Source organism: Dipodomys ordii, unplaced genomic scaffold (assembly GCF_000151885.1).
Source record: "Dipodomys ordii isolate 6190 unplaced genomic scaffold, Dord_2.0 Scaffold15, whole genome shotgun sequence".
In the NCBI taxonomy this organism is placed as follows: Eukaryota; Metazoa; Chordata; class Mammalia; order Rodentia; family Heteromyidae; genus Dipodomys; species Dipodomys ordii.
Window position 1 is genome coordinate 9,272,446 of NW_012267231.1, and position 24,834 is coordinate 9,297,279.

The 24,834-nt window shown below is 48.3% G+C and overlaps 1 protein-coding gene across 1 annotated transcript in view; it reads right to left on the minus strand.

The window, feature by feature from the left end:
• Apba2 (amyloid beta (A4) precursor protein-binding, family A, member 2) overlaps positions 1-22,480 on the minus strand; it is a 37,780-nt gene extending 15,300 nt beyond the window's left edge. The window contains exons 1-5 of the mRNA XM_013012009.1: positions 21,489-22,480; positions 13,118-13,198; positions 12,676-12,712; positions 2,392-2,537; positions 1,595-1,630 (exon numbers count right to left, since the gene is read on the minus strand). Of these exons, the coding sequence (XP_012867463.1) occupies positions 1,595-1,630; positions 2,392-2,537; positions 12,676-12,712; positions 13,118-13,198; positions 21,489-22,442 (1,254 nt within the window). The 5' untranslated portion in view covers positions 22,443-22,480. The remainder of the gene's footprint in view (positions 1-1,594; positions 1,631-2,391; positions 2,538-12,675; positions 12,713-13,117; positions 13,199-21,488) is intronic.
• Between the last annotated feature and the right edge of the window lie 2,354 nt (positions 22,481-24,834).

Sequence of the window (24,834 nt, forward strand, 5' to 3'; positions counted from 1 at the left end):
TAGTTGGTAGACAGGACTCGAACCCTGTTTTGCATTCCAAGGAACCCAGACCCCAGAGGCAGGCGAGACCTGGAGCCAAATCCAGTTCACAGAAGGGCGGGAGGTGGCCAACCAAAACGCACAGAGCCTTTACAGAAGAACACCAGAGAATACTGCGGGTTTTGGCATATGGGAAATGGGAGCTCACTGCTTGCAGGCAGACCAGAAATGGATTCATAAGGAACGATCCCGAGCCCAAAGAAAGAACAACCCTTCATGAAATGTCAGCTGGCCATGGAGGCCTTTCTGAGCAGGCTGGGCCTAGGCCCCTCCAGACACTCCAGGATGCTGTAGGATTTCTGGATCTGTAGACCCGAGGAGGCGGCTGCGGCCCATAAAATATCCCCAGTTCCCGCTAGCCTCACCGCCTGGACATCCTAGAGGTGGTGTGTGAGGCGGAAGGCAAGGGGCCCTCACTGGGACAAAGGCTTCCACATACAAGCCTGCAATGGAACCCGTTCTGCTCTGCCCTGAGGTCTGGGCAGAGGGAAATGGATGGGCAAGCAGGAGGGGTACTGCAGGGCCGGGAGTCTGCGGGTGGGGACAGAAGGACCCAAGGAGAGGCCATCAAGCTGGGGTGTGGAGGGACTAAATCTCTTGGTATGTAAACAAGTTGGTGCCAAGTCCCCCCGGGCTTACCCTGAGCCTTCTGACAACCAAGCATGTTAAGATTTTCTACAGGCCGGTGCCCGTGGCTCATGCCTGTCATCCTAGCTACTCAAGAGGATGAGATCTGAAGATCGTGGTTCAAAGCCAGCCTGGACAAGAAAGTCTGGGAGACGCTTACCTCTTACCACCAGAAAACTGGAAGTGGAACTGTGGCTCAATGTGGTAGAGTGTAAAAGAGTTCATGGACAGCGTCCACACCCTGAGTTCAAGCCCCAAGACCAACCAAAGAAGAAAAAGAAAAAAAAAAACCCTCACAAAACATTTTCTACATAAAGAGAAAGGTAGTTTCTAGCAATTACTAAATGACTAAGTTACCAAACTCAGGACTAGAGATCGCCTGTCCTCCTTTATTTTTGGGGGGGCACTGGGCTTGAACTCAGGGCCTTGAACTCTCTCTTTTGGTGTTGTTGTTGTTGTTTTTGTTTTTTCGCTCAAGGTTAGTGCTCCACAATTTGAGCCACACTTCCAATTCATCTTTTTTTTTTTTTTTGATGGTTAATTGAAGATAAGAATCTCATGGAGTTGTCTGACCTGGCTGGCTTCAAACCAAGATCCTCAGATCGCAGCCTCCTGAGTAGCTAGGATTACAAGTGTGAGCCACCAGCACCTGGCTTATTAGTAAATTCTTCAGTTAAGTGGGGAGTTACAGAAAATATTGGGTGTGGTTGCATTCAAAAGTCTAATGGTCACCTACCAAAGAAAGAAGAAAAAAAACCCTCCAGCTTCATAGTACTTATTGGATTTCTACTGGGCCCATCCAGCCCTCCCCCAGCCCCTTCCTGCTGCTGCACCAACACACACACATGCATGTGCCTGCACGCACACATACACGCACAAGGGCGCATGCGCACACACGAACATCACTGTCCACAGGCATCCTACAAACCGCTTTTTTCTTGATCTTAGCAGCCTTTTGCATCCTCTGAGCAGCATGAAAGAGGAAAAGAGAAGCAGGTGGGTACCAAGGGAAGCACGTGTGGCCAGGTTCTTTTGCAATACTGGGGGTTGAGCACCCAGGAAATCAAGGAACCCCGCAAGTCCCGCTTCACCCCCGCCCCCCACATCCCCACGTCAGGAAGGGTGGTCGACCCACGGTGTACAGAGGCCTGCCATCAGCCAGGAAATGAGCCAGCTGTGTCGTATGTCAGAGGTGTTTGGTAAGGGATGTCAGCACTGGCCCTGGGGTGCTCTGCCCTCCCCTGGCTCTGAGGATAGCATTGGGGGGTCCCTTTGCTGTATGTGGGGTGCTGGGCCCACCTCCTTCTGACCCCAGGTTTTTAGGTTAGTTTGGTGTCTGTATTGGGACTTGAACTCAGGGCATAGGCTACTCTCTTAGCTTTTTTAAACCCAAGGCTGGCATTATATCCTCTTACTGCCCGAGCTGGTTTTGAACCATGATCCTCACATCGCAGACTCCTAAGTAGCTAGGACTACAGGTGTAAGTCACTGGTCCCTGGCTTCAAAAGGATTATCTTTTTAAGGACTGGGTTTCCGATTGGGCTGTGCCTTCGTAGGGCGCTGGCAGGTCTTTGTAGCCAGCAGAGCCTGTGCCCAGCCGAGCTGCAGGGGAACGGGATGCCTTGGTTAGCCCAGCCCATGTGCCTGGGAGTCCGGGCCAGGCCGAGCTCCAGTGCCCCACCCTGCTCTTGATGGCCCCGCCCCTCCTCCCTGCCTGCGCCCTACCTTGACCCTGCTCACGGCCTCCTGCGCCTGCATCATCCTGATGTTTTTGGATGGGTTGCGTTCAGACAGCAGCTGGGTGGACCCCAGGTAGTTGGCAGCAAAGATGATTCCATCGATGAGGTCTTCCGGTTCGCAGGGCCCTGGAACTAAGGGGAAACGCTCTGAGCATGAGGCTCAGGAAACATGGCTGCCAAGACAGGCCAGGGGAGAAGGGCTGAGTGTTCTGAAGAAGAGAGACTGTCTATTTCCTTCTGTACCCATGAGTCCCTGCACAAGATCGACAGGTAGCCAGAAAATTCTGCTAGATCAGGAAGAACATTCCAGAATCCCAGGTAATGGTCACTGAAGGTAGCACCCAGGTGACAAGTCCACTTCCTCCTGACCCCAGGGGTGTGTGTGTGTGTGTGTGTGTGTGTGTGTGTGCCCATGTGCACATGTGCACACCAGTACTAGGTCTTGAACTTAGTACCCGAGCTACTCTGTTTCTTCGCTTTTTCATTCCAGGCTTACACTAGATCTATCCACTTCCAGCCTTAATGGTTAATTGGAGATAAATGTGTCAGACTTTCCTGCCCAAGCTAGCTTCGAACCACAATCCAGGCATGAGAGGTGACCTAGATGGTTTGTTTGAAAGCACCTTCCCCGGAGACCTCCCAGAATGCACAGTGGTGATTCACGTGCGCATTGACATCTGCTGGGCTCATTCCTCCTTTCCTGCCTGGAAGACCTGGCTAGCCGGCTGCTGCCAGCCTTACCCCACACAGAGGCCCAGCCTGCTCACGTGGTCCTCCTCCTCCCTGCTGCCTCTACACTATGGTGGCCCGGGGGGACCTATGCTTTGAGAACCTCCCCCTGTGGCTCCTTTCCTTGTGGATACTCAGGTGTCACTTCTGCAATCTGGGTTCCACCTTGACAGACCAAGCCAACCTTCCATGTGACCTAAGATCCTTGTGTCTGCAGTGTGCATGTGCAGACCTTTTCCTCATGCCCTGACCAACGCAGATCAACAACTATCTACCCAGCATCTACTTTGTGCCCAGGTATTAGAAGCCAACTAGAGAGGACTTCTAAGGAAGATGGGCGTGGCTTCTAACACTACACCATTCTAAGTGTGTGGGGGGGTTTCTGGGACCAATTCTTGTGGATACCAAGGAACGGCTGAGCTTCTGAGTGTAGTGACGTCCAGCCTGTCCACCCAGCCGGACGGTGATGATGATAGGCCTTCTCGTGTCTGGCAATGGCTCATTCCTGCACTGGAGTCACATAGGCAGCTGTGCATACACCAGCTGGACACCAGGGGGCAGAACTGAGTCCTTGGTACCCAGATACAAGAAAAGGTGGCATTTCTGGGAGCCCCCTCACAGAGTGGGTGCAGGTCTGTACCCTTCAGAGGGACTTGGCCTTGGGTCCTGTCCTCATGGGCCGATGACAGGGGACGGGTCCCACGAGGACATCACGCGGGGTGAAGGCTTAGCTAGCCGTCAGGGGACGTCACTTGAAGGCCTCTGTGGAAGCCTGGGCAGATGCTCTGGTCCCCTTCTGACCTTGAAGCATCAGAACTCTCCCCTCCAGCTCTGAGCAGCAGAGCCAAAACCAAGGACCTTCTCACCCCACGCCAGCAGCTAGCCCTGCCATTCTTCTTACTGTGTAAAATTCCTGCGCCAACCCTGAGTTCAGACCAGCAGAGGGAGATGGAGGACAAGGGAAGAGAGAGAGGTTTAATGAGGGGAGAGGGTTTGTCTCTTTATGATGGTTCCTTTTGGTGACATTCATGTATGGATCACATACCAGCACAAGTTTGTTTGTTTGTTGGCATGCCTTCTTTTTTATTTATTCATTTTTTTTTGTCGGTCATGGGGCTTGAACTCTGGGCCTGGGCGCTGTCCCTCAGCTCGTCAGCTCAAGGCAAGCACTCTACCACTTGAGCCACAGCGCCACTTCCGGCTTTCTGAGTGGTTAATTGGAGATAAGAGTCTCATGGACTTCCCTGCCTGGGTTGGCTTTGAATCAAGATCCTTAGAGCTCAGCCTCCTGAGTAGCTAGGATGACAGGCATGAGCCACCGGCGCCCAGCCCTTCTTTTTTATTTTATTAACTTACTTTATTGTTATTATAGAGGTGATGTACAGAGGGATTATAGTTACATGATTCAGGTCACGAGCACATTTCCTTTTGGACAGTGTCTTCTGTTCCCTCGTTCTCTCCCAGTCCCTCCCCCATCTCCACTCACAACTTGTACAGTTCACTATCACCAGTGTTCAGCGAGCTCCCATGCTACACCTTTTTACCCTTTTCCCCTCAAATTTTGTGCCCACTCTTCCCATCCTCCCAAAGATACACACGTGAATACACCATATATAAGGTAAAGAAGACAGAATGACCAAAGCTTAAAAACTCAAAAGAAAGGGAGAAAAAAAAGAAGCCTTTTGTTTGCATATTCTAGAGTTCATTTCAGTGTGTATATTATTTTATATAAACATGGAGAGGCGCTTAGGCATTGCGCCTTTGTGTTTCTCTCCTAAGAGTATCCTCTTTTGGTCTCACTGTGTGTGTCTCTATAATCCTGTATAATTTATCCTATCCCAGCGCATTTTAGATCTAATTTCCACATATCAGAAAGAACATGTGCCTGTTGTCTGTCCGAGATTAGCTTACCTCACTTAACATGATTTCTTCTAGTTCCATCCATTTCCCTGCAAATGATATTATTTTATTCTTTCTAGTGACTATGTGAAATTTCACTGTATATAGGTACCACCTTTCTTTGGATCCATCCACTCATCTGTTGTGGGGCATCTGGGCTGCTTCCATATCTTGACCAGTGTGAATAGTGCAGCAATGAACATGGGTGTGCAGATGTCTTTATCCTATCCTGGCTCATGATGTTCAGGAGTGGTATGGCTGGGTCGTAGGGAAGGCCTATGTTTAGTTGTTTAGTGGAACCTCCAGACTGTTGTCCAGAGTGGTTGTATTAGTTTACACTCCTAACAACAGTGCAGCAGGGTTCCTCTTTCTCCACATCCCCGCCCGCATTTGTTGTTGTTAAATGCACAATGTTCTCCAATCTTCCAGGGGTAAGATGGAATCTCAGGGTTGTTTTGAATTGCATTTCCTTTATGGCCAGGGAGGATGAGCCCTTCCTCGTGTGTTTCTTTGCCATTCTTCCTTCATCTTCCTGAGAAGTCTCTCCTTCGCTCCCATGCCCATTTAGCAACTGGTTTAATAGGTTTGGTTAGTTTCTTGAGCTCCTTGTATATATTGGACATGAGGTCTCTGTCTGGGAATCCCTGCACAGTTTGGAGGAAAACAGGCCCTCCAGTTTCCAGTTGGAAAAAGCTTTTGTCTAAAGCTCCCCTTAGGAAGCCTGGCGGGGGTGTCTTGTCTGGGGGTGCATGTCTGCATATCTTGTATGAGTGTGTGTGGAGGGGAAATATTAGGCCCTGCACCCTCTGGAGATTACCCTAACCACAGAAGGGGGTGGGGGCAGAGTCTCCTCCTCCTCCATCCAGGCTTCAGGCAGGCTTCCCTAACTCCAAGGCTGTACCTCATTCTCCCTGGTCTTAGAGGAGTTAGGCTACCAGGTGAAGCCCAGCCAGCCCTCAACACTACCATGGAGCACTCAAGACTTTGGCAGAGGAGCACTCTCATGGATAGCTGAGCCCACAGGACAAAGACCTGGGTCCAGAAAACATGGCTCTCACACACTGGAAGGTGAGGCTTAAGGCGGTCCCGTAGTTACAGACGGCTGCATTGGTTGAGCCCCAAGCCAGGGCTAGGAAGAGAGAATATTTAGAAAAGAGGCAATGGAGCAGGAGGGAGAGCTTTCTAGGGGTGAAGCCAGAGCAGATGCTAAGGCCCTGGGGTATGGCAGGGAGAGTAGTTTATTTTTTGGTTTTGTTTTGTTTTTAAGAAGAACTCTAAGACAGTCAGATTGCTGAGCTCAGGCCTGGGCCAACAGTTGGAATAAGTTATACATAGGCCAGATGTGAGGACCTTGGAGTCGCACCCAAGACCATCGCTCCAGGTGAGTGCTGCAACCGCTCCACCTTTAGACACTAATTCTAGCTGCATCAAGACCAACAATAAAGAGGAAGAATAAAAAGGGCTGAGAGGCGACTGCAATGGTCCAAACAAGTGAGAGACGACATCTCATCAATCTGTCACCAAGGGGCAGAGTGGGATTCACTCAACAAGCTGAGAAGATGGACTGAATCAAGGAGGGCCAGAAGAGTGGTTGCACATCTGGGCAGATGGGCCCCTGGGGAGAGGGTTGACATGGGAGAGGGGATTCTGGGTAGGTTTAGCAGCAGGAGCAGGGATGTGTTCCAAGAACAGCTTGGCAGGCAGCTGACTTAGGAGTCCAGGTTAGAGAAGAGAGAAAGGAAAGAGTTAAGGTGGTGGAGAGGAGGTCTTGGGAACCAGCCCTGCCAGGATGAGGCAGCGCTCGAGAAGGGAGGTGTGGCCATCTGTGCCTGTGCTGGCAAATGCCCATCCATGAGGAGCTGGGGTGACCAGGAATCATGGCAAGCTGTGTGTGGGTGGTGACCTTGGAGCATCCTCTCAGGGGAGTGAGCAGATGCCAGCCAATGGGGTGAGCAGCAGGCCCATGCCAGCCAATGGGACGAGCAGCAGGCTGACGCCAGCCAATGGGGTGAGCAGCGGGCCGACGCCAGCCAATGGGATGAGCAGTGGGCTTACACCAGCCAATGGGATGAGCAACATAAAGTGCCAATGATGTAAACAGCATAGCCAGTTCAGGCTCAGGAGGTGGAGGAGATGGCGGAATGCTGCTGTGTGAAGTCAATACAAAAGAGTTCAAAGGTGGTGGAAGGGGTGAGGGGAAGACACAAGAGAGAAGAGACACGGGACTTGCCTCTCTTAGGCGGAAGGACTCTAATTGTGCAAAGTCACACTGAGACCATGTGCTAGGCTGATTGTCCAGGTCAATGGAGAACCAGCCCTGGGAAGGGGAGAATGGGGTGGGGAGAGGAGACAGGAGATGAGAACATCAGTCTCTCTGCCACAAAGCCGAGGTGTGGGCTTTGTTGGCAGACTGCTTGTCCCAGAGGCTAATTTATCCTGTACCTTGGGAAGCCCGTGTTCAAAGAAATCCTATAAAGCTGACCTGTGGTTGTTCAGCAGGGAGGGGAGCCCTGAGCCCCCCAGGTCAGGCGGAGCTGTCCCTGAAGGGAAGGAGTTTCTCAGGGTGACACTTTAGAGCCCAGTAAATGTCAAAAGTCACTGGCGTGTGGAAAGAATCTGAGCATGAGAGAGAAAGGGAAGGATGGGCAAAGCCAGGCTCCATCCGGGTCTAGAATCGTCTGTGTATCTGGGAAATAAACTTCCCCGGAAAAGAATAATAAATTTAAAAAACCTTGCAGAGGTAGGCAAAGGGCATATATCTAGGTGGTCATTATAGCACTGGAAAATGCCCAAACAATCCTGAACAAAAGCTATCTATCTTAACAGTGGAGTCTACACAAGAACCTCCCAATGATGGTGGGCAGAAAACCACAGTATGTATTCAGTGGAGAAAGCAACGTGGAGAAAGGAGGCTGAAATTTGACACCATCGACCTAAAAAACAAAACAAAACAAAAAACCCAACAACTAAAGGAGACACACTTACATTAAAGATATGTAAGGTGTTAGTTCAGCACAGTGTCTCACCCATGCTTGAATTTTTTTTAATCTTGAACAAGGAGAAGGATGGACTTTTCAAAATGATGTTATTTTCTTAGTGGCGGGTATATCCCACTGTTATATAAAACTATTCTTGTGTTCTATCCAATTCAATTAGACAACAGGAAGGAGTAACAGAAAACAAGAAAAGAAAAAGCAAAGATCTTTCTCATCTTTGCAGATGGTATGATTATAAGCCAAGAAAAAAAACCTCACAAGAAAACAACTAAAAATCTAGCTGGAAAAAAATAAGAGAATTCATTAGACCAATGGTTTCAAATTTAACACACACACACACACACACACACACACACACACACACACACACACACACACACACACACACACACCCCAAAAGCTTTCTTGGTACCTTCAAATGCAACAAGTCTTTTAAATAAAGAAAAAGATGACATTTGCCAAAGCAATATAAAAAGAGATAAACTGACAAGAATAGACAAAAAAGATATGTATCTAGTTTTTTATGAATAGGCTTTATAGATGGAGATAAACAAGCTTGAACAGATGGAAAGATAAATTCTTTTTGGCTGGCAAGATTCTATATTGTAAACCCGACACTTTCCCAGTAACTAGATAAATTTAACGCATGCCAAATAAAAATGTCAATAGGAATTTTTAGCATGCAAGTAGACAAGCAGATTCTAAAGTCTTTATAGAAAAAAAAAGCTGTGTGAAAGTATATGAGGAGGGTATAAGAAGAGATACAAAAGTAAGAAGTTCAATCAGGTAATGACACGGATCATAAATCACAAAATAAGAGACTGCTATGGGTGGTTCATACCTGAAATCCTAGCTACTCAGGAGGCTGAGATCTGAGGAGCATGGTTCAAAGCCAGCCCAGGCAGGAAAGTCCATGAGACTCTTACCTCCAATTAACCAGCAAAAATCCAGAAGTGGAGTTGTGTGGCTCAAATGGTAGAGCACCAGTCTTGAGTGAAAAAACTGAGGGACAGTGCCCAGGCCCTGATTTTAAGCTCCAGTATTCACACACACACACACACACACACACACACACACACAAATTATCTTGGGTGTATGAAGGTCAAGTCAGGCAACCCTCAAAAACTCATAACTGTGAATGAAAAAGACAGAGTTGATATCATAAAATGTTCAGCAAAGTAAAAAGAAAAAGCAATATAAAACAAAACCAATGGTAACCTGGGAGAAAACTTTTGTGATCTGCATCAAAGGGCTCCCATTTTCGTTTTATGTAAAGAACAAGGAAAAACCAACAAGAAACACAGAAAACCCCAGTAGCCAGCTCTCATTCCCATTCCTTTACATGTAAAGAGCAAGGAAAATCAATAAGAAACACCAAAACCTGTGGCTGCCGGCTTCTATTTCCTTTATATGTCAAGAACAAAGCAAATCAATAAGATATACTGAAAACCCCAGTTGCCGAGGTGTGTTTGTGTGTGTGTGTGTGTGTGTGTGTGTGTGTAAGAAATGGATAAACGTTGTCCATTGTTTACAAACATTCATTCACAGGGAATTAAGTGCTGTGGATCTAATAGACCACACAGAAACTACTGTCCATTACCCTCCCTTCCCTAGGACTCACCTGGGCACAGCGCCATTAACTCAAAAGGGAACAAGGCAGAAAAGCCCACTGACTGCTGGTCTCTGCCAGGGGACCTGAGGCAGAAGGCCATCTCCAATCTCATTGGGTCCCACCAGGGCACAAAACACCCATCAGGAAGTGGGTGGAGTTCATGCAGTTCATGAACCCAGAGTCTCTTAGAACCACTCTTGGGGTGTAGCTTCCAGGGTCCTCCACACATACCAGTTGTTAATAATCACCTCTGTGGTGAACCCAAAAGTCTGCCCCTCCCCTCCCCTCAAGGGTGTGAATTCCCCATTCAAGATACAGTGGCCCCATCAGCCATCTTTCCCTTCAGCAAGCTGCTCAGTTACAGCCGGCCTTCCAATCACCCAGGAGTGAGGCGAAGAAAATTAATAGAAGGTCAAATCCCCGTGCAAAGAATTCGTTCATTTCCCCCCCTTTCTTTGTGTCAGTCTTGGGACTTGAACTTAGGGCCGAGGCACAGTCGCTTAGCTTTTTCCACTCAAGGCTGACACTTGAGAAACAGGTCCGTTTCTAGTGTTTTGGATTTTGTTTTACTGGTTTCTACCCGGAGCTGGCTTTGAACCATGATTGATGCTCAGACCTTCACCTCCTGAGTTGCTAGGATTACAGGTGTGGGCTATTGGTGCCTGGAGGGCCCAGGGGAGTTTTTAATATGCAAATCACCCCACCCCAGCAATGTGAAGTGGGGCAGTATGCCAGTCATGTGTCCACCGTGGCTTCAAACCACCAAAGGACACAGTGCAGAGAGGCGTGGCTCATAGATAGTGTCCCGGGGAACTCTAGGAGCCGCCCCAACACATTACAATGTAGGGGTGATATGGGGAGGGGCCTGTCTCCTCCTGCTAGTCATTAATTCTGAAGAAAACACAACAAGCCAGTTGTAACCTGCTGTAACCTGATGGAAACCAGTTTGAGCCAGTTGGAACCAGCAAAAACATGTTAACTTCTGGGCATAACCTGTTGGAGTCTATCTATATTGATTCCAAATAGAGCCCAGTCTATTTAACTTGCAAACACAAATGGTTACAAATGGTTCTGACCATTCTAAGCTGATTTTCATCTCATTTGAATAACAGAAAGCCAGCTCATCCATTTTGAACCAGTTGGAAACAGTTGAGTCTGGCTCACACTAGTCCCTTAAACGGGGAGAATTTAGGGGCACCAGTTACTTAGGCTCCAGTTATTTACTATAAAGACATAAAACTGAGTGCGAAAGGCTTCCAGCCACTGATTTCTAAAGACCAATTTACATGGTTCCTATAAATATTCATGAGAATTAATTAGCAGCTTATTGAAAGAATTAATAAAATTCACATTGTTTATTATCATACATTAGCAGGGGCAGGAAATAGGGCACAGAGAAAGATCCTACTGAAGAGGCTCTTAGTTCTGATGTTGGACCACCAGAAGTAGCCCACAGGGGCCCTTCAGAAGACCCCCATGCCCTACAGACCCCCCCCCCAAAGTCAGCTCCTTCAGCAATCATGCAAGTCTTAGCTCCCAAATGAATAAGATCAATTTTGCTCCTTATTCAATGTAGGAACATACCACTAACCTCTTCAAAAAAGATGGAAGGGCAAAGGGAAGAATGTGAAAGCATACGTAGAGCTTTCAGATGCCATTAAATCTTAGCCTCATCAAAAGCATGGAGTCACAATCAGCAGCCTCTACAGACACATTTCCAACTATTCATTCCATCACCAGCATCGCTAGAGATGGCATTAGCAAGGGTGGAATGACATGAATGATCTCCTTGTATCAAAGCAGGCAAATTCACGGGACCCCCAACCCTAGCCACTCAGGGCTTGTCCTGACTCAAAGAACCAAACCTCTAAGCTCATTGCAAAGCACCATTCACCAGGGTATTTGTATTCTTGGGAGGGAATAGTACTTTTCTTTGGTGTGTTTCTTTTTTCTTGAAGAGTTTAGCAGTTCCTCAACACACACACACACACACACACACACACACACACACACACACCCCAAACAAAAACAAACCTAAACATAGAACTACCCTATAACACCAGTATTTGATATCTAAAAGATGCCATTGTATCTTAGCCTGATCAAAAGCATGGAGTCATAATTAGCTGTAATCTATAAGATTACAAGTCAGGATACAGTAAAGCTATTCATACAACCATATTCATTGCTGCATTATTCACCATAGCCAAGGTATGGAAACAGCCCAGATGGACTGGGCTGTTTGTCAATGGACAAACAGATTTTTGAAAAATGTGAGATACAAATCTCACATTTATGTATACATATATATATATACTAATCTATATAATGAAATTTTACTCATTCATTAGGAATGATATTATGTCATTTGCAAAATAAAAAAAGAGAATGAAGCTGGAAAAAAATTATATGAAGGTAAGTCAGGCTCAGAGAGAAAGAGAATGCATGCTTTCTCTCACTTGTAGAAGTTGCATCTAATTTGTAAATATCTATCTCTATAGCTATAGATATCTATAGCTACAGAAACAGATATTTACATACACAGGGCCATATGCATATTATGCAAGTGCATTAACTAAAGTATGCAGGGAACAATTACAATGGTGTAACTCCTTTGAACAACTTACAGTCTACCAAGAACACTAAGAAGCTGGAACCTGAGGTGGGAGGTGGGGCGGGGGGGGGAGAGGAGAGAGAGGGGGATGTGAGGTTTAGGGGATAGGCGTGGGTGAATGGAGGGAGGAAGGGTAGGCAAATGCAGTTGTAATATCCAATGTACATACGTATGTGAGAATGGAATCAGGTACCCTGAGGGGAGGGGCTGGGGGAGATGAGGGAGAACATGCAAGGGGTAACACTGATCAAGACGCATTGTCCCCATAAACCAACACATTGAAATCTCTTTTGCTCAACGACTTAAAGATGATAAAAAATGACCATCATACAAAAAGAAAGGGGGAAACAAAGCACCATTCACCTTGAACATAAAATGTAACCCCCACTCCCCCAGAAGAGCAAATTCAAAGTCACTCACCAGCCACAAAACTTGGGAATGACGCCACCTTCTTCGTCTGTCAGGAAACAGGAGGAACAAAAGTGAGAAGCACTAACTACAAACATGGTGTCCATTACAACAAGGCTCAGATGCCCTGACTCAAAGAACGGAATGTCTAAGCTCATTGCAAAGCACCGTTCACCACTAGTATGGAAGAATCTAGGCCCCGGGGTGAGGAGGCAAAACTAGCCAGTCTCATGAAAGCAGCATGATCCTCACATCTCAGCCTCCTGTGTGTAGCTAGGATTACAGGCGTGAGCCACCGGCGCCCTACTGAATGCTCATTACAATAAACTCCAAGTGGCAACACTGGTTCATATGGAATTGTTTTTAAAAACCCGTGTTTAAATCTAGGTGTAGAACATGGGGTCCTGACCAGGCTGATTGTTGTCACCATCGAAATGCTTGGGGAAAATATTACCTCAGGGATATTGTTATTCTCGATGGGTCCATTGAGATCCGAGCGCTGTTGCTTCCTCGGCTGTTCTAAACCATTGCAAACCTGTAAATGGGGGAAATTAAAGATTGTGTGTTTACATATTAGAGGAATGTAGTCCAGGACACAAAGACTAGCTATATGAGACTTAGATTCATAAAATGCACATGTCTGCAAATATGTATATATGTCTATGCACTCTTATGTATGTAACTAAATTCCTTTTTAAGGCTGAATAATATTCCACTGTATGTATATACCACATTTTTTTTGCTTATTCATCCATCAATAGGAATTTAAGTTGTTGCCAACTTTTAGTTATTGTGACTAATGCTGCAAAGACCAGAGGTATGTGCATATATATATATTTGATATCTTGTTTACAAGTCTTTTTATTTTTTAATCAGTCATGGGCTTGAACTCACGGTTGGGGCTCTGTCCCTAAGCTCTTTTTACTCAAGGCTTGCTCTCTACCACTTTGAGCTACAGCTCTCTAGGTAGTTAAATGGAGATCAGAGTCTCCTGGACTTTCCTGCCCAGGCTGGCTTTGAACCACGATCCTCGGATCTCAGCCTCCTGAGTAGCTAAGATTACAGGCATGAGCCTCCAGTGCCTGGCCTTACAATTCTTTGGATAGATACTCAGAAGTACAATCGCAGAAGTGGGCATGTGGTAATCTCATTGTTAACTCTGAGGGCGGCAGGGGGTTTGAACTCAGGTCTTCATGCTTGCTAAGCAGGTTCTTTACCACTTGAGCCAGGTTCCCCATGGAGAAGTTCTCCGGCAGGTGAGCTACCTGCATGGACATCGTTCACTAAAGTTTTGTCTTGCCTTACAGGGACCTGAATAGATCCTTCTCATCAACCAGAAAAATACTCAAAGAAACCAATCAACCAACAAATGGAGGCAGGTTAATGATCAAGAACACCAGCAGCCATGTGTCCGTGGTTCATGCCTGTAATCCTAGCTACTCAGGAGGCTGAGATCTGAGGATCTCAGTTTAAAGCCAGTCCAGGCATGAAAGTCCATGAAACTCTTATCTCCAACAAGCCACTCAGAAAACCAGAAGTGGCGCTGTGGCTCAAGTGGTAGAACACTTGCCTTGAGCTGAAGAGCTGAGGGACAATGCCCAGGCCCAGAGTTCAAGCCCCATGACTGACAGGAAAAAAAAAAAAGATGCTAGCCATTGGACAACTTCGGGCTGTCAGGACACAGGCTGAATGTGGACGCGCCAAGCCCCGCCCATAGGACTGCTCAGAGTGGAGCCACAAGGAACACTGAGTGTTCCCCGAGGTGCAGTCTTCTGCTAGGGCTATGCTGGCATCTCCGGCATCTCCACTAACTCCCTCCCAAGTGGGCGGTCCGTCACCATGACAACCACTTCGCAAGATGCACAGCCAGGTTGCTTTGGAGAGAGGCAAGAGGGCAAGCTTGGGTTGCTTCTCCTTGGGAGCGCCCATCTAGCTGGCGTGCTTTCATCCTGGGGATCGGGAAAGTAGGGGAGGGGAAATGGGTGGGGGATGGAGACGTGATATTTATTCACTAGCTGAAATTCAGTGTTATTTGGGGCTCCCAGCTCCTCCCATTGGAATCTTGTTGTGTTACAGATAGAGACCTAGCCACACTTCAAATGAGATCCCTTCAGTCTCCCCAGAGAACACAGTGGGTTAGGCAGATGGGGGTGGAGGGGAGTGTGCTCTTCAGATGGAGGGGGAAGGACCCCCTTTGAAAAGCTCTGAGGACAGAAAATTAACAGGTTGTATGGCAGGGCCTATTGATAATAGTTTGGGATCCTAGGACAGCTGTTTAAGACAGAGATAAATGCTCTTAATACAAACTACTAATGTGATATGAAATCATTCTCATACATATCCTGGCTCCAGTTGGGGTAAAACTCAAGCCCGGAATTTATTATTATTTTTCTTAACGTGTCAATTCTGATTCCTCTGCTTGGTTAAACTAAAAATACGGGAATATAACGCACATTGCTTGGGGAGGGGGCGGGGAGAAGCCAGCATAGCATCAAAGGCGCGTGCGCATGCATGCATGCACGCCCACCCACTCACTCAGCTCAGGCCATCTGTGATGAGTGGAGAATGTTCCCAGCGTTCCCCTGAATGACATGCTGAGAAGCAGAGGACATCAGCTTAAAGCCAAAAGCAACATAGTGTCACCACTGGGCTGTCACGCCTCTCTAGATCACACACAGAACCCATCCAGGGAGACCAAACCCCCAGGACTGATGACTGAACGGCTGCATTGGGTGACACCCAGCTTTCTCTGCCAAGCCATTCCTACTCAATTCCATCAAAGGCTTCCTAGGCTTCCTCCTCCACCCGGCTTGGGTGGGGTCAGCTCTCAGTAGGGGCTGCTAGCACTGGTGGCTCTTAGCTACTCAGGAGGCTGAGATTTGTGGATCACTATTCAAAGCCAGCCTGGGCAGGAAATTCCCTGAGACTATCTCCAATTCACCACCCACAAAAAAGCTGGAAATAGAGGTGTGGCTCAAATGGTAGAGCACTAGCCATAAGCAAAACTGCTGAGATGGTGTTCAGGCCCTGAGTTCAAGCCCCAGGACTGGTACCAGATAGACAGACAGACAGACAGACAGATAGATTGATAGATCAATTCCCCATCAGATATTTTCTGGTATACTTTTACTAAAACTGATTCATCATCCATCTGAAATACATTTTTTTTCTTCTTTAAAAAAAAACTGTGGCGGGCTGGGAGGTGGCTCAGTGGTAGAGCACTTGCCTTGCATGCATGAGGCCCTGGGTTCGATTCCTCAGCACCACGTAAGCAAAAAGAAAAAAGCCGGAAGTGGCGCTGTGGCTCAAGTGGTAGAGCGCTAGCCTTGAGTTGAAGAGCTGAGGGACAGTGCCCAGGCCCAGAGTTCAGGCCCCACGACCGGACCCCAAAAAAAAAACAAAACTGTGGCAAAAGACACATCACCTAGATTTTCACTTAATTATTTGTTCATTGTAGAAATCAGTGGGACCAAATACACATATAACCTTGTATAATTATTACCAGATCTATAATTCTTCGCATCTTGTACAACCCACGCTCTAAACCCATCTGCAATTCTAACAAGTCTGTGCCCTGCATTGCTATCTGCTGAAACTGGCAGCATTTTGTGTTGTTGTTTTGTTTTAGTTTTGTGCAGTTCCTGGGGCTTGAACTCAGGGCCTGGGTGCATCCTCGAGCTTCTTTTGCTCACGACTAGCGCTATTAATGGTGGCACAACTTCTAGCCTGTTCTGAGTAGTTTATTTGAGTCTCACTGACTTTTCTGCCTTGGCTAGCTTCCAATTGTGATCCTCAGATCTCAGCCTTCTGAGTAGCTAGGATGACAGGTGTGAGCCAGGGGCACTTTGCTAGGCTGTCTCTCATGGAGGGCAGGAAGGAGTTTCCACAAAAGCCCTGCTGGACATTTCACAGGTCATCACTGAGGCAGAGGGTGGCAATCCTGTCAGCCCATCCTCACAGGATGAGCCAGGGCGCAAACAAACAGGCAAGACCAAAGTCACCTCCGTCATGCCAGACCCGAGGAAGTGAAGAACCCATCCGGGGGCCAGGAAATAAAAGGGCAGGATAGACAAAGGAAGAAAGAAAGGAAAGAGGGAGGGAAGGAAGGAAGGAAGGAAGGAAGGAAGGAAGGAAGGAAGGAAGGAAGGAAGGAAGGGAGGGAAGGAGGAAGAGAGAAAGGGAGGGAGGGAGAGAAAGAAAGGAAAGAGGGAGGGAAGGAAGGAAGGAAGGAAGGAAGGAAGGAAGGAAGGAAGGAAGGAAGGAAGGAAGGAAGGAAGGGAGGGAAGGAGGAAGAGAGAAAGGGAGGGAGGGAGGGAGGGAGGGAAGGAAGAGGAAGGAAAGAGGAAGAAAGAAGAAAGGAAATGAACAAATAATGGAAGGAGGAAAGGGAAAGAAAAGCAGAGGAAGGAAAGAAAGAAGGAGCAAACAAGAGAGGGAGCAAGGTAGGAAAGGACAGAAAAGAAAGAAGGAGAGTGGGAAGGAGAAAGGGAGGGGAAAGGGAGAAAGAGAAGAGAAAGGAGGGAAGGAAAGAGAAGAAAGGTGAGAGGAAGAAGAAAGAAAGAAGGAACAAATAAACAAAGGGAGAGAGGGAGGAGGAACGCAGTACAGGTGAGGGGAAGAGGAAAAGGAGGGAGGGAGAGAAGACACCGGAGCTTTCTGCAGGTATAAACACATCTTCATACTAAAGCAAAGCACTGAGCTCCTGTACCACGGCAGTCAGTCATGGTGGATACAGGCAAAGGGAAAATCTCAACCATTCCCATCTAACGTGGTGGCTTTGGTGGCCACCGCTGCTAATGCCGCAAACCCCTGCCAGTGTTGGGCACGATGCCCTGCCTTGTTTGGGGACAGCTGTTTACTAGGGCGACAAAACCAATCCTGTGGGTTCTCTGGGGGCCTGACCTTGGGACAAGTCCTGAATTCCACCCCCCCCCAAGCTGTGCCCGACTTTGCCTTGAGCTCTGTCAACACGAGGTTGACACCTGAGATCTGAATGCAAGCAAGAGACTTGAGCCACAAGGAAAGTCAATGACCAACGCTAAGTCAATATTAGACTTCCATTTCCAGAGGGCATCTTTTGTATTTAACCTCTATTAGTCTGTGCGGGGCATTGTGCCCAGTGTGGAAGATGTGGGAAAGAGGAGACCTCAGTGGCAGCCGATATGATTCATTCTAAATAATACAACAGTGGAGGTTAGACTCAAAAGAAATCTCCCGGCGCTGCAGACACTAAAACGAAGTCACACAGCCTAGAATCTTAATAACAGCTCCCCCAGGAGACATAGAAAGAAGATAACAATCATCCAGCTAGCGTCTACTACATCTTCCTGTTTAGTTTTTATGCATATGCAAAGTGGAATTAGTCTTCTTTTTCTTTTTTTGGTCCTGCTGTACTGGGGTTTGAACTCAGAGATTTATGCTTATTATCCAGGCTCCCTACAACTCGAGCCGTATTTCCAATCCCTTATGCTCTGGTTATTTTTGAAATAGGATCACATCTTTTTTTTAAACCTGGGCTTACTTGGACTTTGATTCTCCTATTTTTACTTTCTGCCCTAGCTGAAATCACAGGCATGAGCTACCATACCCAGATTGATGGGGTCTTGTCCCCCTCCTCCCTATCCCTTTCCCTCCCTTTCCCCTCCTTCCCTCCCCCTCCCTCTCTCTTTTACTGACTCATTTATTTACTTTATTTATTTTTGGTGCCAGTCCTGGGGATTGAACCCAGGGCCTGGGTGCTGTCTCTGAGTTTTCTCACACTGGTGCTCTGTAACTTGAGCCACAGCTCCACTTTCAACTTCTTGCTGGCTAATTGGAGGTAAGAGTCTCACGGACTTTCCTCAGCCCAGGCTGGCTTCAAACTGAGATCCTCAGATGTCAGCCTCCTGAGTAGCTAGGCTTACAGATGTGAATCACCAGCACCCAGCTGACTTAAAAAAAAAGTATTTTGCCCTAGAACTGGGTCTTTTTGATCTTCAACCTCCTGAGCAAGTAAGATTATAGATGTGAGCCACTGGGGCCCGGCTTAGCTGCTGTTTTAATGATGGGTTTCACAGTACAGATTGTCCTTCATTTACAATGTTTGGCTTTTTTTAACCTTCTGGCTATGTAAAAGTAGAAATTACACTTTGAATCTTAACTTTGGAACTTGTCCCACTGCCGGACATGCAGTCTAATTGTCTCTGGTGGCACTGGGCGCTGAAACCCATTGGCCATACACCAGGAGTGAAATAAACAGTATCTACCATGTTGTGTCCTGTCTGTGCTGTTTAGCAGGTTAACAGTATGAAATGCCTTTTCTGCTTGTAATATTTTCAATGGCTGGCTTATGGGTTTATTGTGAGTCAGGAAGCCCATGTCTTTTGTTTTTGTTTTTTAGGGTTTTTTGTTTTTGTTTTTGTCAGTTGTGGGGCTTGAACTCAAGAGCCTGGGCTCCGTCTCTGAGCTTTTTCCTTTCCAAGCTACTGCTCTACCACTTTGAGCCACAGCTCCACTTCCAGTTTTCTGGTGGTTAATTGGAGATAAGAGTCTGGACAGACTTTCCTGGTCATGCTGGCTTTGAACCATAATCCTCAGATCTTAGCCTCTTGAGTAGCTAAAATTATAGGTGTGAACCACCAGCACCGGGCTCCATGTGTAGTTCATCTTAATGTTCTAATAAGGTATACTTTTGCTATAGCCTGGGATGATTCATGAAAACAACCCCAACAGGTTTTTGTTTTTGTTTAGTTTGCTGGTCCTGGGATTTGAACTCCAGGCCTGGGCACTGTCTAGGCTAGATAGGCTAGTGCTCTATCACTTGAGCCATATCTCCATTCCTGGCTTTTTGTGGATAATTGGAGAGAAGACATCTCATGGACTTTTCCTGCCCAGATTGGCTTTGAACCATGATCCTCAGATCCTGAACAGCTAGGATTACAGACGTGAGCCACCAGCACCCAGTCAACAGTTTTAACAATCTCCTCCTATTACTCCTGCCGAGGTGGGATCTTATCTACTACTAAATAAGCATGCCCAGCACATACTCACCAGCCTACACAGCCTGGCTGAGGCCAGTACCATGGCTGCTGTCAGTACCATGGACAGCACCTGGTAGTCTCACTAGAAGTCTCTGAAATGGACCAAGATGTAGACCGCATGGTCGCTTTGAACTGAGAGGAGGCCCACTGGGAATCTTTGCACCTCCTACTCAACATTCTTTCATCCTAATGGTCTGGACCCTGGCTCCATCACAACTTCTCTTCCATGAAGGTAGATGGTAGGATCAGGGGACCTGCCTGAACCTGACAGGCCGCAGAAGTCACCTTCTCATATCCCACACCCCTTCTCAACATATCTGAGCTGTCTTCAGTGTCCCTGCACTGTCTGCCATATTGTCATCTGCTGTAGCACAGGAAGTTGAGGAACTGGGGCGGGGCAAGCGAAGGCTGAGGCGGGGGGAGAGGGCAGGACAATGCCAGCAGCTTCCTGTTGCCAGACAGACCCTGCTGCTGTTCAGACAGGTGTAAAGAACACCCCCTCCCCATTGCTGGAGGCAGAGAGAGAGCTGGGGAAGGGCTTCATGCCAGTAGCATGGGTACCAACCACATTCCCATGGGCAGATGCAGGAGGGCTAGCTCCCAGGTCAGGGGCAGGCTGAGGAGGGGAGGGCTGTGGGAAGCTGAAGAGCATCTGCACGCCACTAAGCCAGGGGCTGAGGGGGACAGTTTCCGGGGACCCCCATGGTGCCCCTCAATTCCTACCCTCAGCCTCACCTGAAGGCTCTTCTTCCTTCTCTCGCCCTACTTTGTGGACAAGGTATAAGGCAGCCCCGTTCTGCTTATTTGGTGCTAGTTTTCCCTAATCAACAGCCACACCCCAGCCCAAGCGTTTCTGCCACAAGCAGCGAGGGACACGCGCGTGTGTCTGATGTGGGCTGGGGTCCCGTATCGCACCTCACCTTAACTGTCGTATTCAGTGAGCTAGGATGTATTGATTTTTCTTTCCTTTTTTTTTTAATCCCATTATCAGAGGGTTCTTTGGAGAAAGCATCCATTGGGTTGGTGATATACAGAAATCAGGGAAACGCTACAGAATCAAAACGTGTGTTTGGTTTGTGGACTTAGGACATGGAGATACTGTGTGAAGTTATGTGTAAATCAACTGCTCTGTGTGTGTGTGTGTGTGTGTGTGTGTCCCAATGGCCACGTGAGCAAGCAAGCTGAGAAAACACAAGACCCTAAGTTCACACATACGTACTGGCAAAAAAGAAAAATGACCATGGATACAGAAGGAAAAAAGAAAAAGTTATTTTCAAATTATTCACAGCAAAATGCCCATCAGGCCCAGGCTTGCAGGTTTCAGAGACTTATAACCCAGAGGCAATGACAATGCTCAATGCAATTCAGGCCACTGGCTGAGGTGGTGGGTGGAGCAGCACCCCCTCCCCTCCAGCCCCCTGCCAATCCCAGCTGGCCAAAGGATGCCACTGGGGAGGCCGGAAGTCAGATCATAGACACTTTTCCACCCATAGCAGATACAGAGCAGTGGGCCAAAACCTGTACTTGGACACATGGTAGAAAGGGGAATGTTTTCTGTGTGACACCAGCTGCCCACAAGCCCTGGAAGGGAGAGGTTTCCAGTATCAGATGCTGAATCTTACAGGTGGGTTCAGGATGGCCAGAAAGAGCCTTGAACATGCCACGCCATTGAGCAAATATACCAAGCCTGCACTTAGAACTGGAAGGCAGTCTGGTCTCTCCCTCCCTTTAGTATCTGCCAGGGGCAACATCCCAGCCCTCTGCACCTCCCTCTTTTCTCTTCCCTGGGGTCACCCAAGTACCTACCTGCTCTTGGGGCCATTTTGGCCTCTCCTCTGGAGTCCTGCTCTTGGTCTTGAACCCCCTCTGGGGGTCTCCAGGATGCTTGGCCTCAGCAGGGAGGTTTAGCGACTTGGGCCTGGCCTCATGCCTGCTGGGTCCTAGGGAGGCCTCGTCAGGCGGACAGGCCTCTGTGGAGTCCCCAGGCCCCGGCTCTGGCGCGTGCTCAGGGCTGGCCTCGCTGGCGCTGGTGATGCTGGTCATACTCAAACTCATCTTGATCTCGGCTACAATCTGGTCGATGTCCTCTTCCTGGTCCTCCAGGTCCCTGTCCCCACGCCTTAGGCGGTAAGGAGAGGCGCCCCCTGCGTTCCCATTGGCTTCGGTAGGGTAGTAGTCCTGGTAGCCATCTTTGCTGGGACAGAAGTGGTGGCTGTCCTCCTCCTGGTCTTGGGCCTCCAAGATGGAGGGCTCATCCTCAGGGATGGTCAGGTGACCGCCCGGGTAGTCCTGGCTACCCTCAGCCCCGTGGCTGTGAGGATGTGGACCCGCCGAGTCTGTCCACTCCTCCACTGCCTCCTGGCACTCATCAGTGTCCACGGGGCCACGGGCCAGGTACTCGTCCCCATTACAGTCCATGCCCTCCAGGTAACTGTCATCCTCCGGGCAGTAGCGGATGTAGTAGGTGATGCCTTCCTCCTCTTCCGGAAGTCCCTCATCGTAGTCTTCCTCCTCAGAGGTGTTGTTCACATAGTCGGAGCTAGAGTCCCCATCGGGGCTGTGGTTGTGGCATTCCTGCTCCTCCAGGGTAGGGCTCTCGGGTCGCAAGGTGGCCAGCTGAAGATCGCCCGGCATGTAGCCCTCCTCCAGGGGCAGCTCTGTGTCCTCGTTCTCGGGCTCCTGGCTCGGAGGGATGGGGCCCGGCCTGGCCCTGTGGTCCAGCATCGTGCTTGCAATGCTCTGGCGCTTGCGGTGGGCCATGGCGGACGCTCACGCGGCCATTGTCACCTGGATACAGCCACTGTGGGGAGGGACAAAGAGAAGAACAATCAGAACCGCTCCCCACCCCACTGCTCTTCACACACAGACCGCTGCCAAGCTGAGAAGCATGATGAAAGGCTGCGGCCTGGTGGAGTTGCTCAACTATTGCAGAGGCAGAGATCAGGAGGATCACAGCCTGAGCCAGCTGCGGCAAGTTAAAAACAAAACAAAATGGGGGGCTGGGAAGGTGGCTCAGTGGTAGAGCGTTTGCCTTGCATGCATGAGGCCCTGGGTTCGATTCCTGAGCACCACATAAGCAGGAAAAAAAAGCCGGAAGTGGCGCTGTGGTAGAGTGCTAGCCTTGAACTGAAGAGCTGAGGGACAGCATCCAGGCCCAGAGTTCAGGCCCCATGGCCGGACCAGCCCCCCCAAAAAAGGAAAAGCTGGTGCAAACCTAATCTCAAAGCTGGGCCATTCAAGCACAGTGGCTCACATCTGTAATGCCAGCTGCTCAGGAGGCTGAGATCTGAGGATCGAGGTTCAGATCCAACCCAGGCAGGAAAAGCTTTGAGACTCTTATTTCCAATGAGCCGCCCAAAAGTGGTTCATTGGAAGTAAGTGGAAGTGGAGCTGTGGCGCAAAGTGGTAGAGTTCTAGCCTTGAGCACAAAAGCTCAGGGACAGGATCCAGGCCCTGAGTACAAACCCCACAACCAACTACCAACAACAACAAAAAGACCAAGCTGGGCATAGTGGCATGGTCCTATCCTCCCAGCTACATACCTATGTGTTGCAAAGTCCACGTGAAGGCTATAGGGGGGATATGGCACCACGAAGACACAGGATATCCTGCTCAGAGAGAGGACTCCCCCCACCTCCAGGTACCCCAGCCACATGCTGAAGGCAAAGACGAACATGCGAGGCTCATGTCTGGATTCTCAGGGTGGACTGCAAACAAACGCCCAACAGAGCTCATGAACTCATTCCTTGGGCACAGAACCAATGCTACAGCATTTTTTTTTGTACCCTACACACTCCACACCCGTGAGACACAAAGCCAAGGACTAACCAAGTAAGGATCAAAAATATCCAAGACCTGCCTGTCGCCTCCCTTCCTGTTTGCCATGAGAGGATCAGCTCTTCCTCCTGCCGTCTCCCCAGCCCCCACTCTCACCACGCTATGCGGCTTCACGACTCAGCCAAGCAACCACGGGTAAAGACTCCTGAAACCGTGAGCCATCGTAGATCTTTCCTCCTCCTAAGTTCATTATCTCTGGCATTTATTTTGTCACCATGACTGAAAGGCAACTAAAAATTTTTTTTAACCCTAAAAGAAGTAGATATTGCTGAGAGCTCATCTCTACCTGTAGCTTAAAAAAACATTGGGAGATGCTTCCTCCTAGCTCCACCGTAAAGATCCAGGTGGCCAGCCCAGATTGTTTCCAGCTCACTGGCCCCCCCCCAAAAAAGACAAAAACAAAATCACCTCTCACTATAGGTCATACTAGTGTCCCATGGCTGCCGCTTGTGGGGAGATCTACCCAGGGTCATCAGGACCCTTTGCTACCACCAGAAGGAACACGGACCTGTCACACATCAAGTCTCTGAAAACTGAATTAGGATTTGAGAAGGTCAAGAAGAGATCATTCATATGACAGAAAAATATATCACATGGATTTTGTAAATGTTTTGTAAGGCAGATTCCAGAGATGTTTTAGGAAGGAGGGAGAAAGATAGGAAGAGGGAGAGAGAAAGAGGGAGAGAGGGAGGAAAAGGGAGAGAGAGAGAGAGAGAGAGAGAGAGAAGGGAGGCTAAGGTCCCAATATCCCCCCCTTCAAGAGTATGTCCCCAGCTATGTCTGCATTTTATTCCACTAACATTTTGGTCAATAGAGCCCTAAATTATTGATTTTTTTAAATTATAGATTGCTAGAAATTATGATAGACTATTTTCATATTTAATGGATATCAAAGTGATTCTAACTGTGAGCTGGCTTGAACACTCTACTGTCTCTGGGCTGCCAGAGTGGACAGCGGTCCTTCCGTTCTCTGCTCCCTTTGTTATAATACTCATGTTTGGCCCTTGTTTCCCCTCACCTAGAGCATATCAAACTTCAAATGGCCATGCAGAAGGACGGAAACTCCCATCTACAGGAGTCAGGAGGAGCCCACAAATAGACTTCTAGAACACTCTGACGGCCATTCCTCTACTAACAGCCCTTGTTAACTCGAAGCAATCAGAGCTGTTACTGTCCCTTTCCTTAATGGGACTTGGGATGACTTCTTCAGAGAAAGAGAGATGTAAAAGTAAATTAGTTAGACCCAGACCTCCAGGACAGTCCCTTGACCTAGCAGGAGAACACCAGGGGCTCAGGAGACATTGCTTTGGAACAT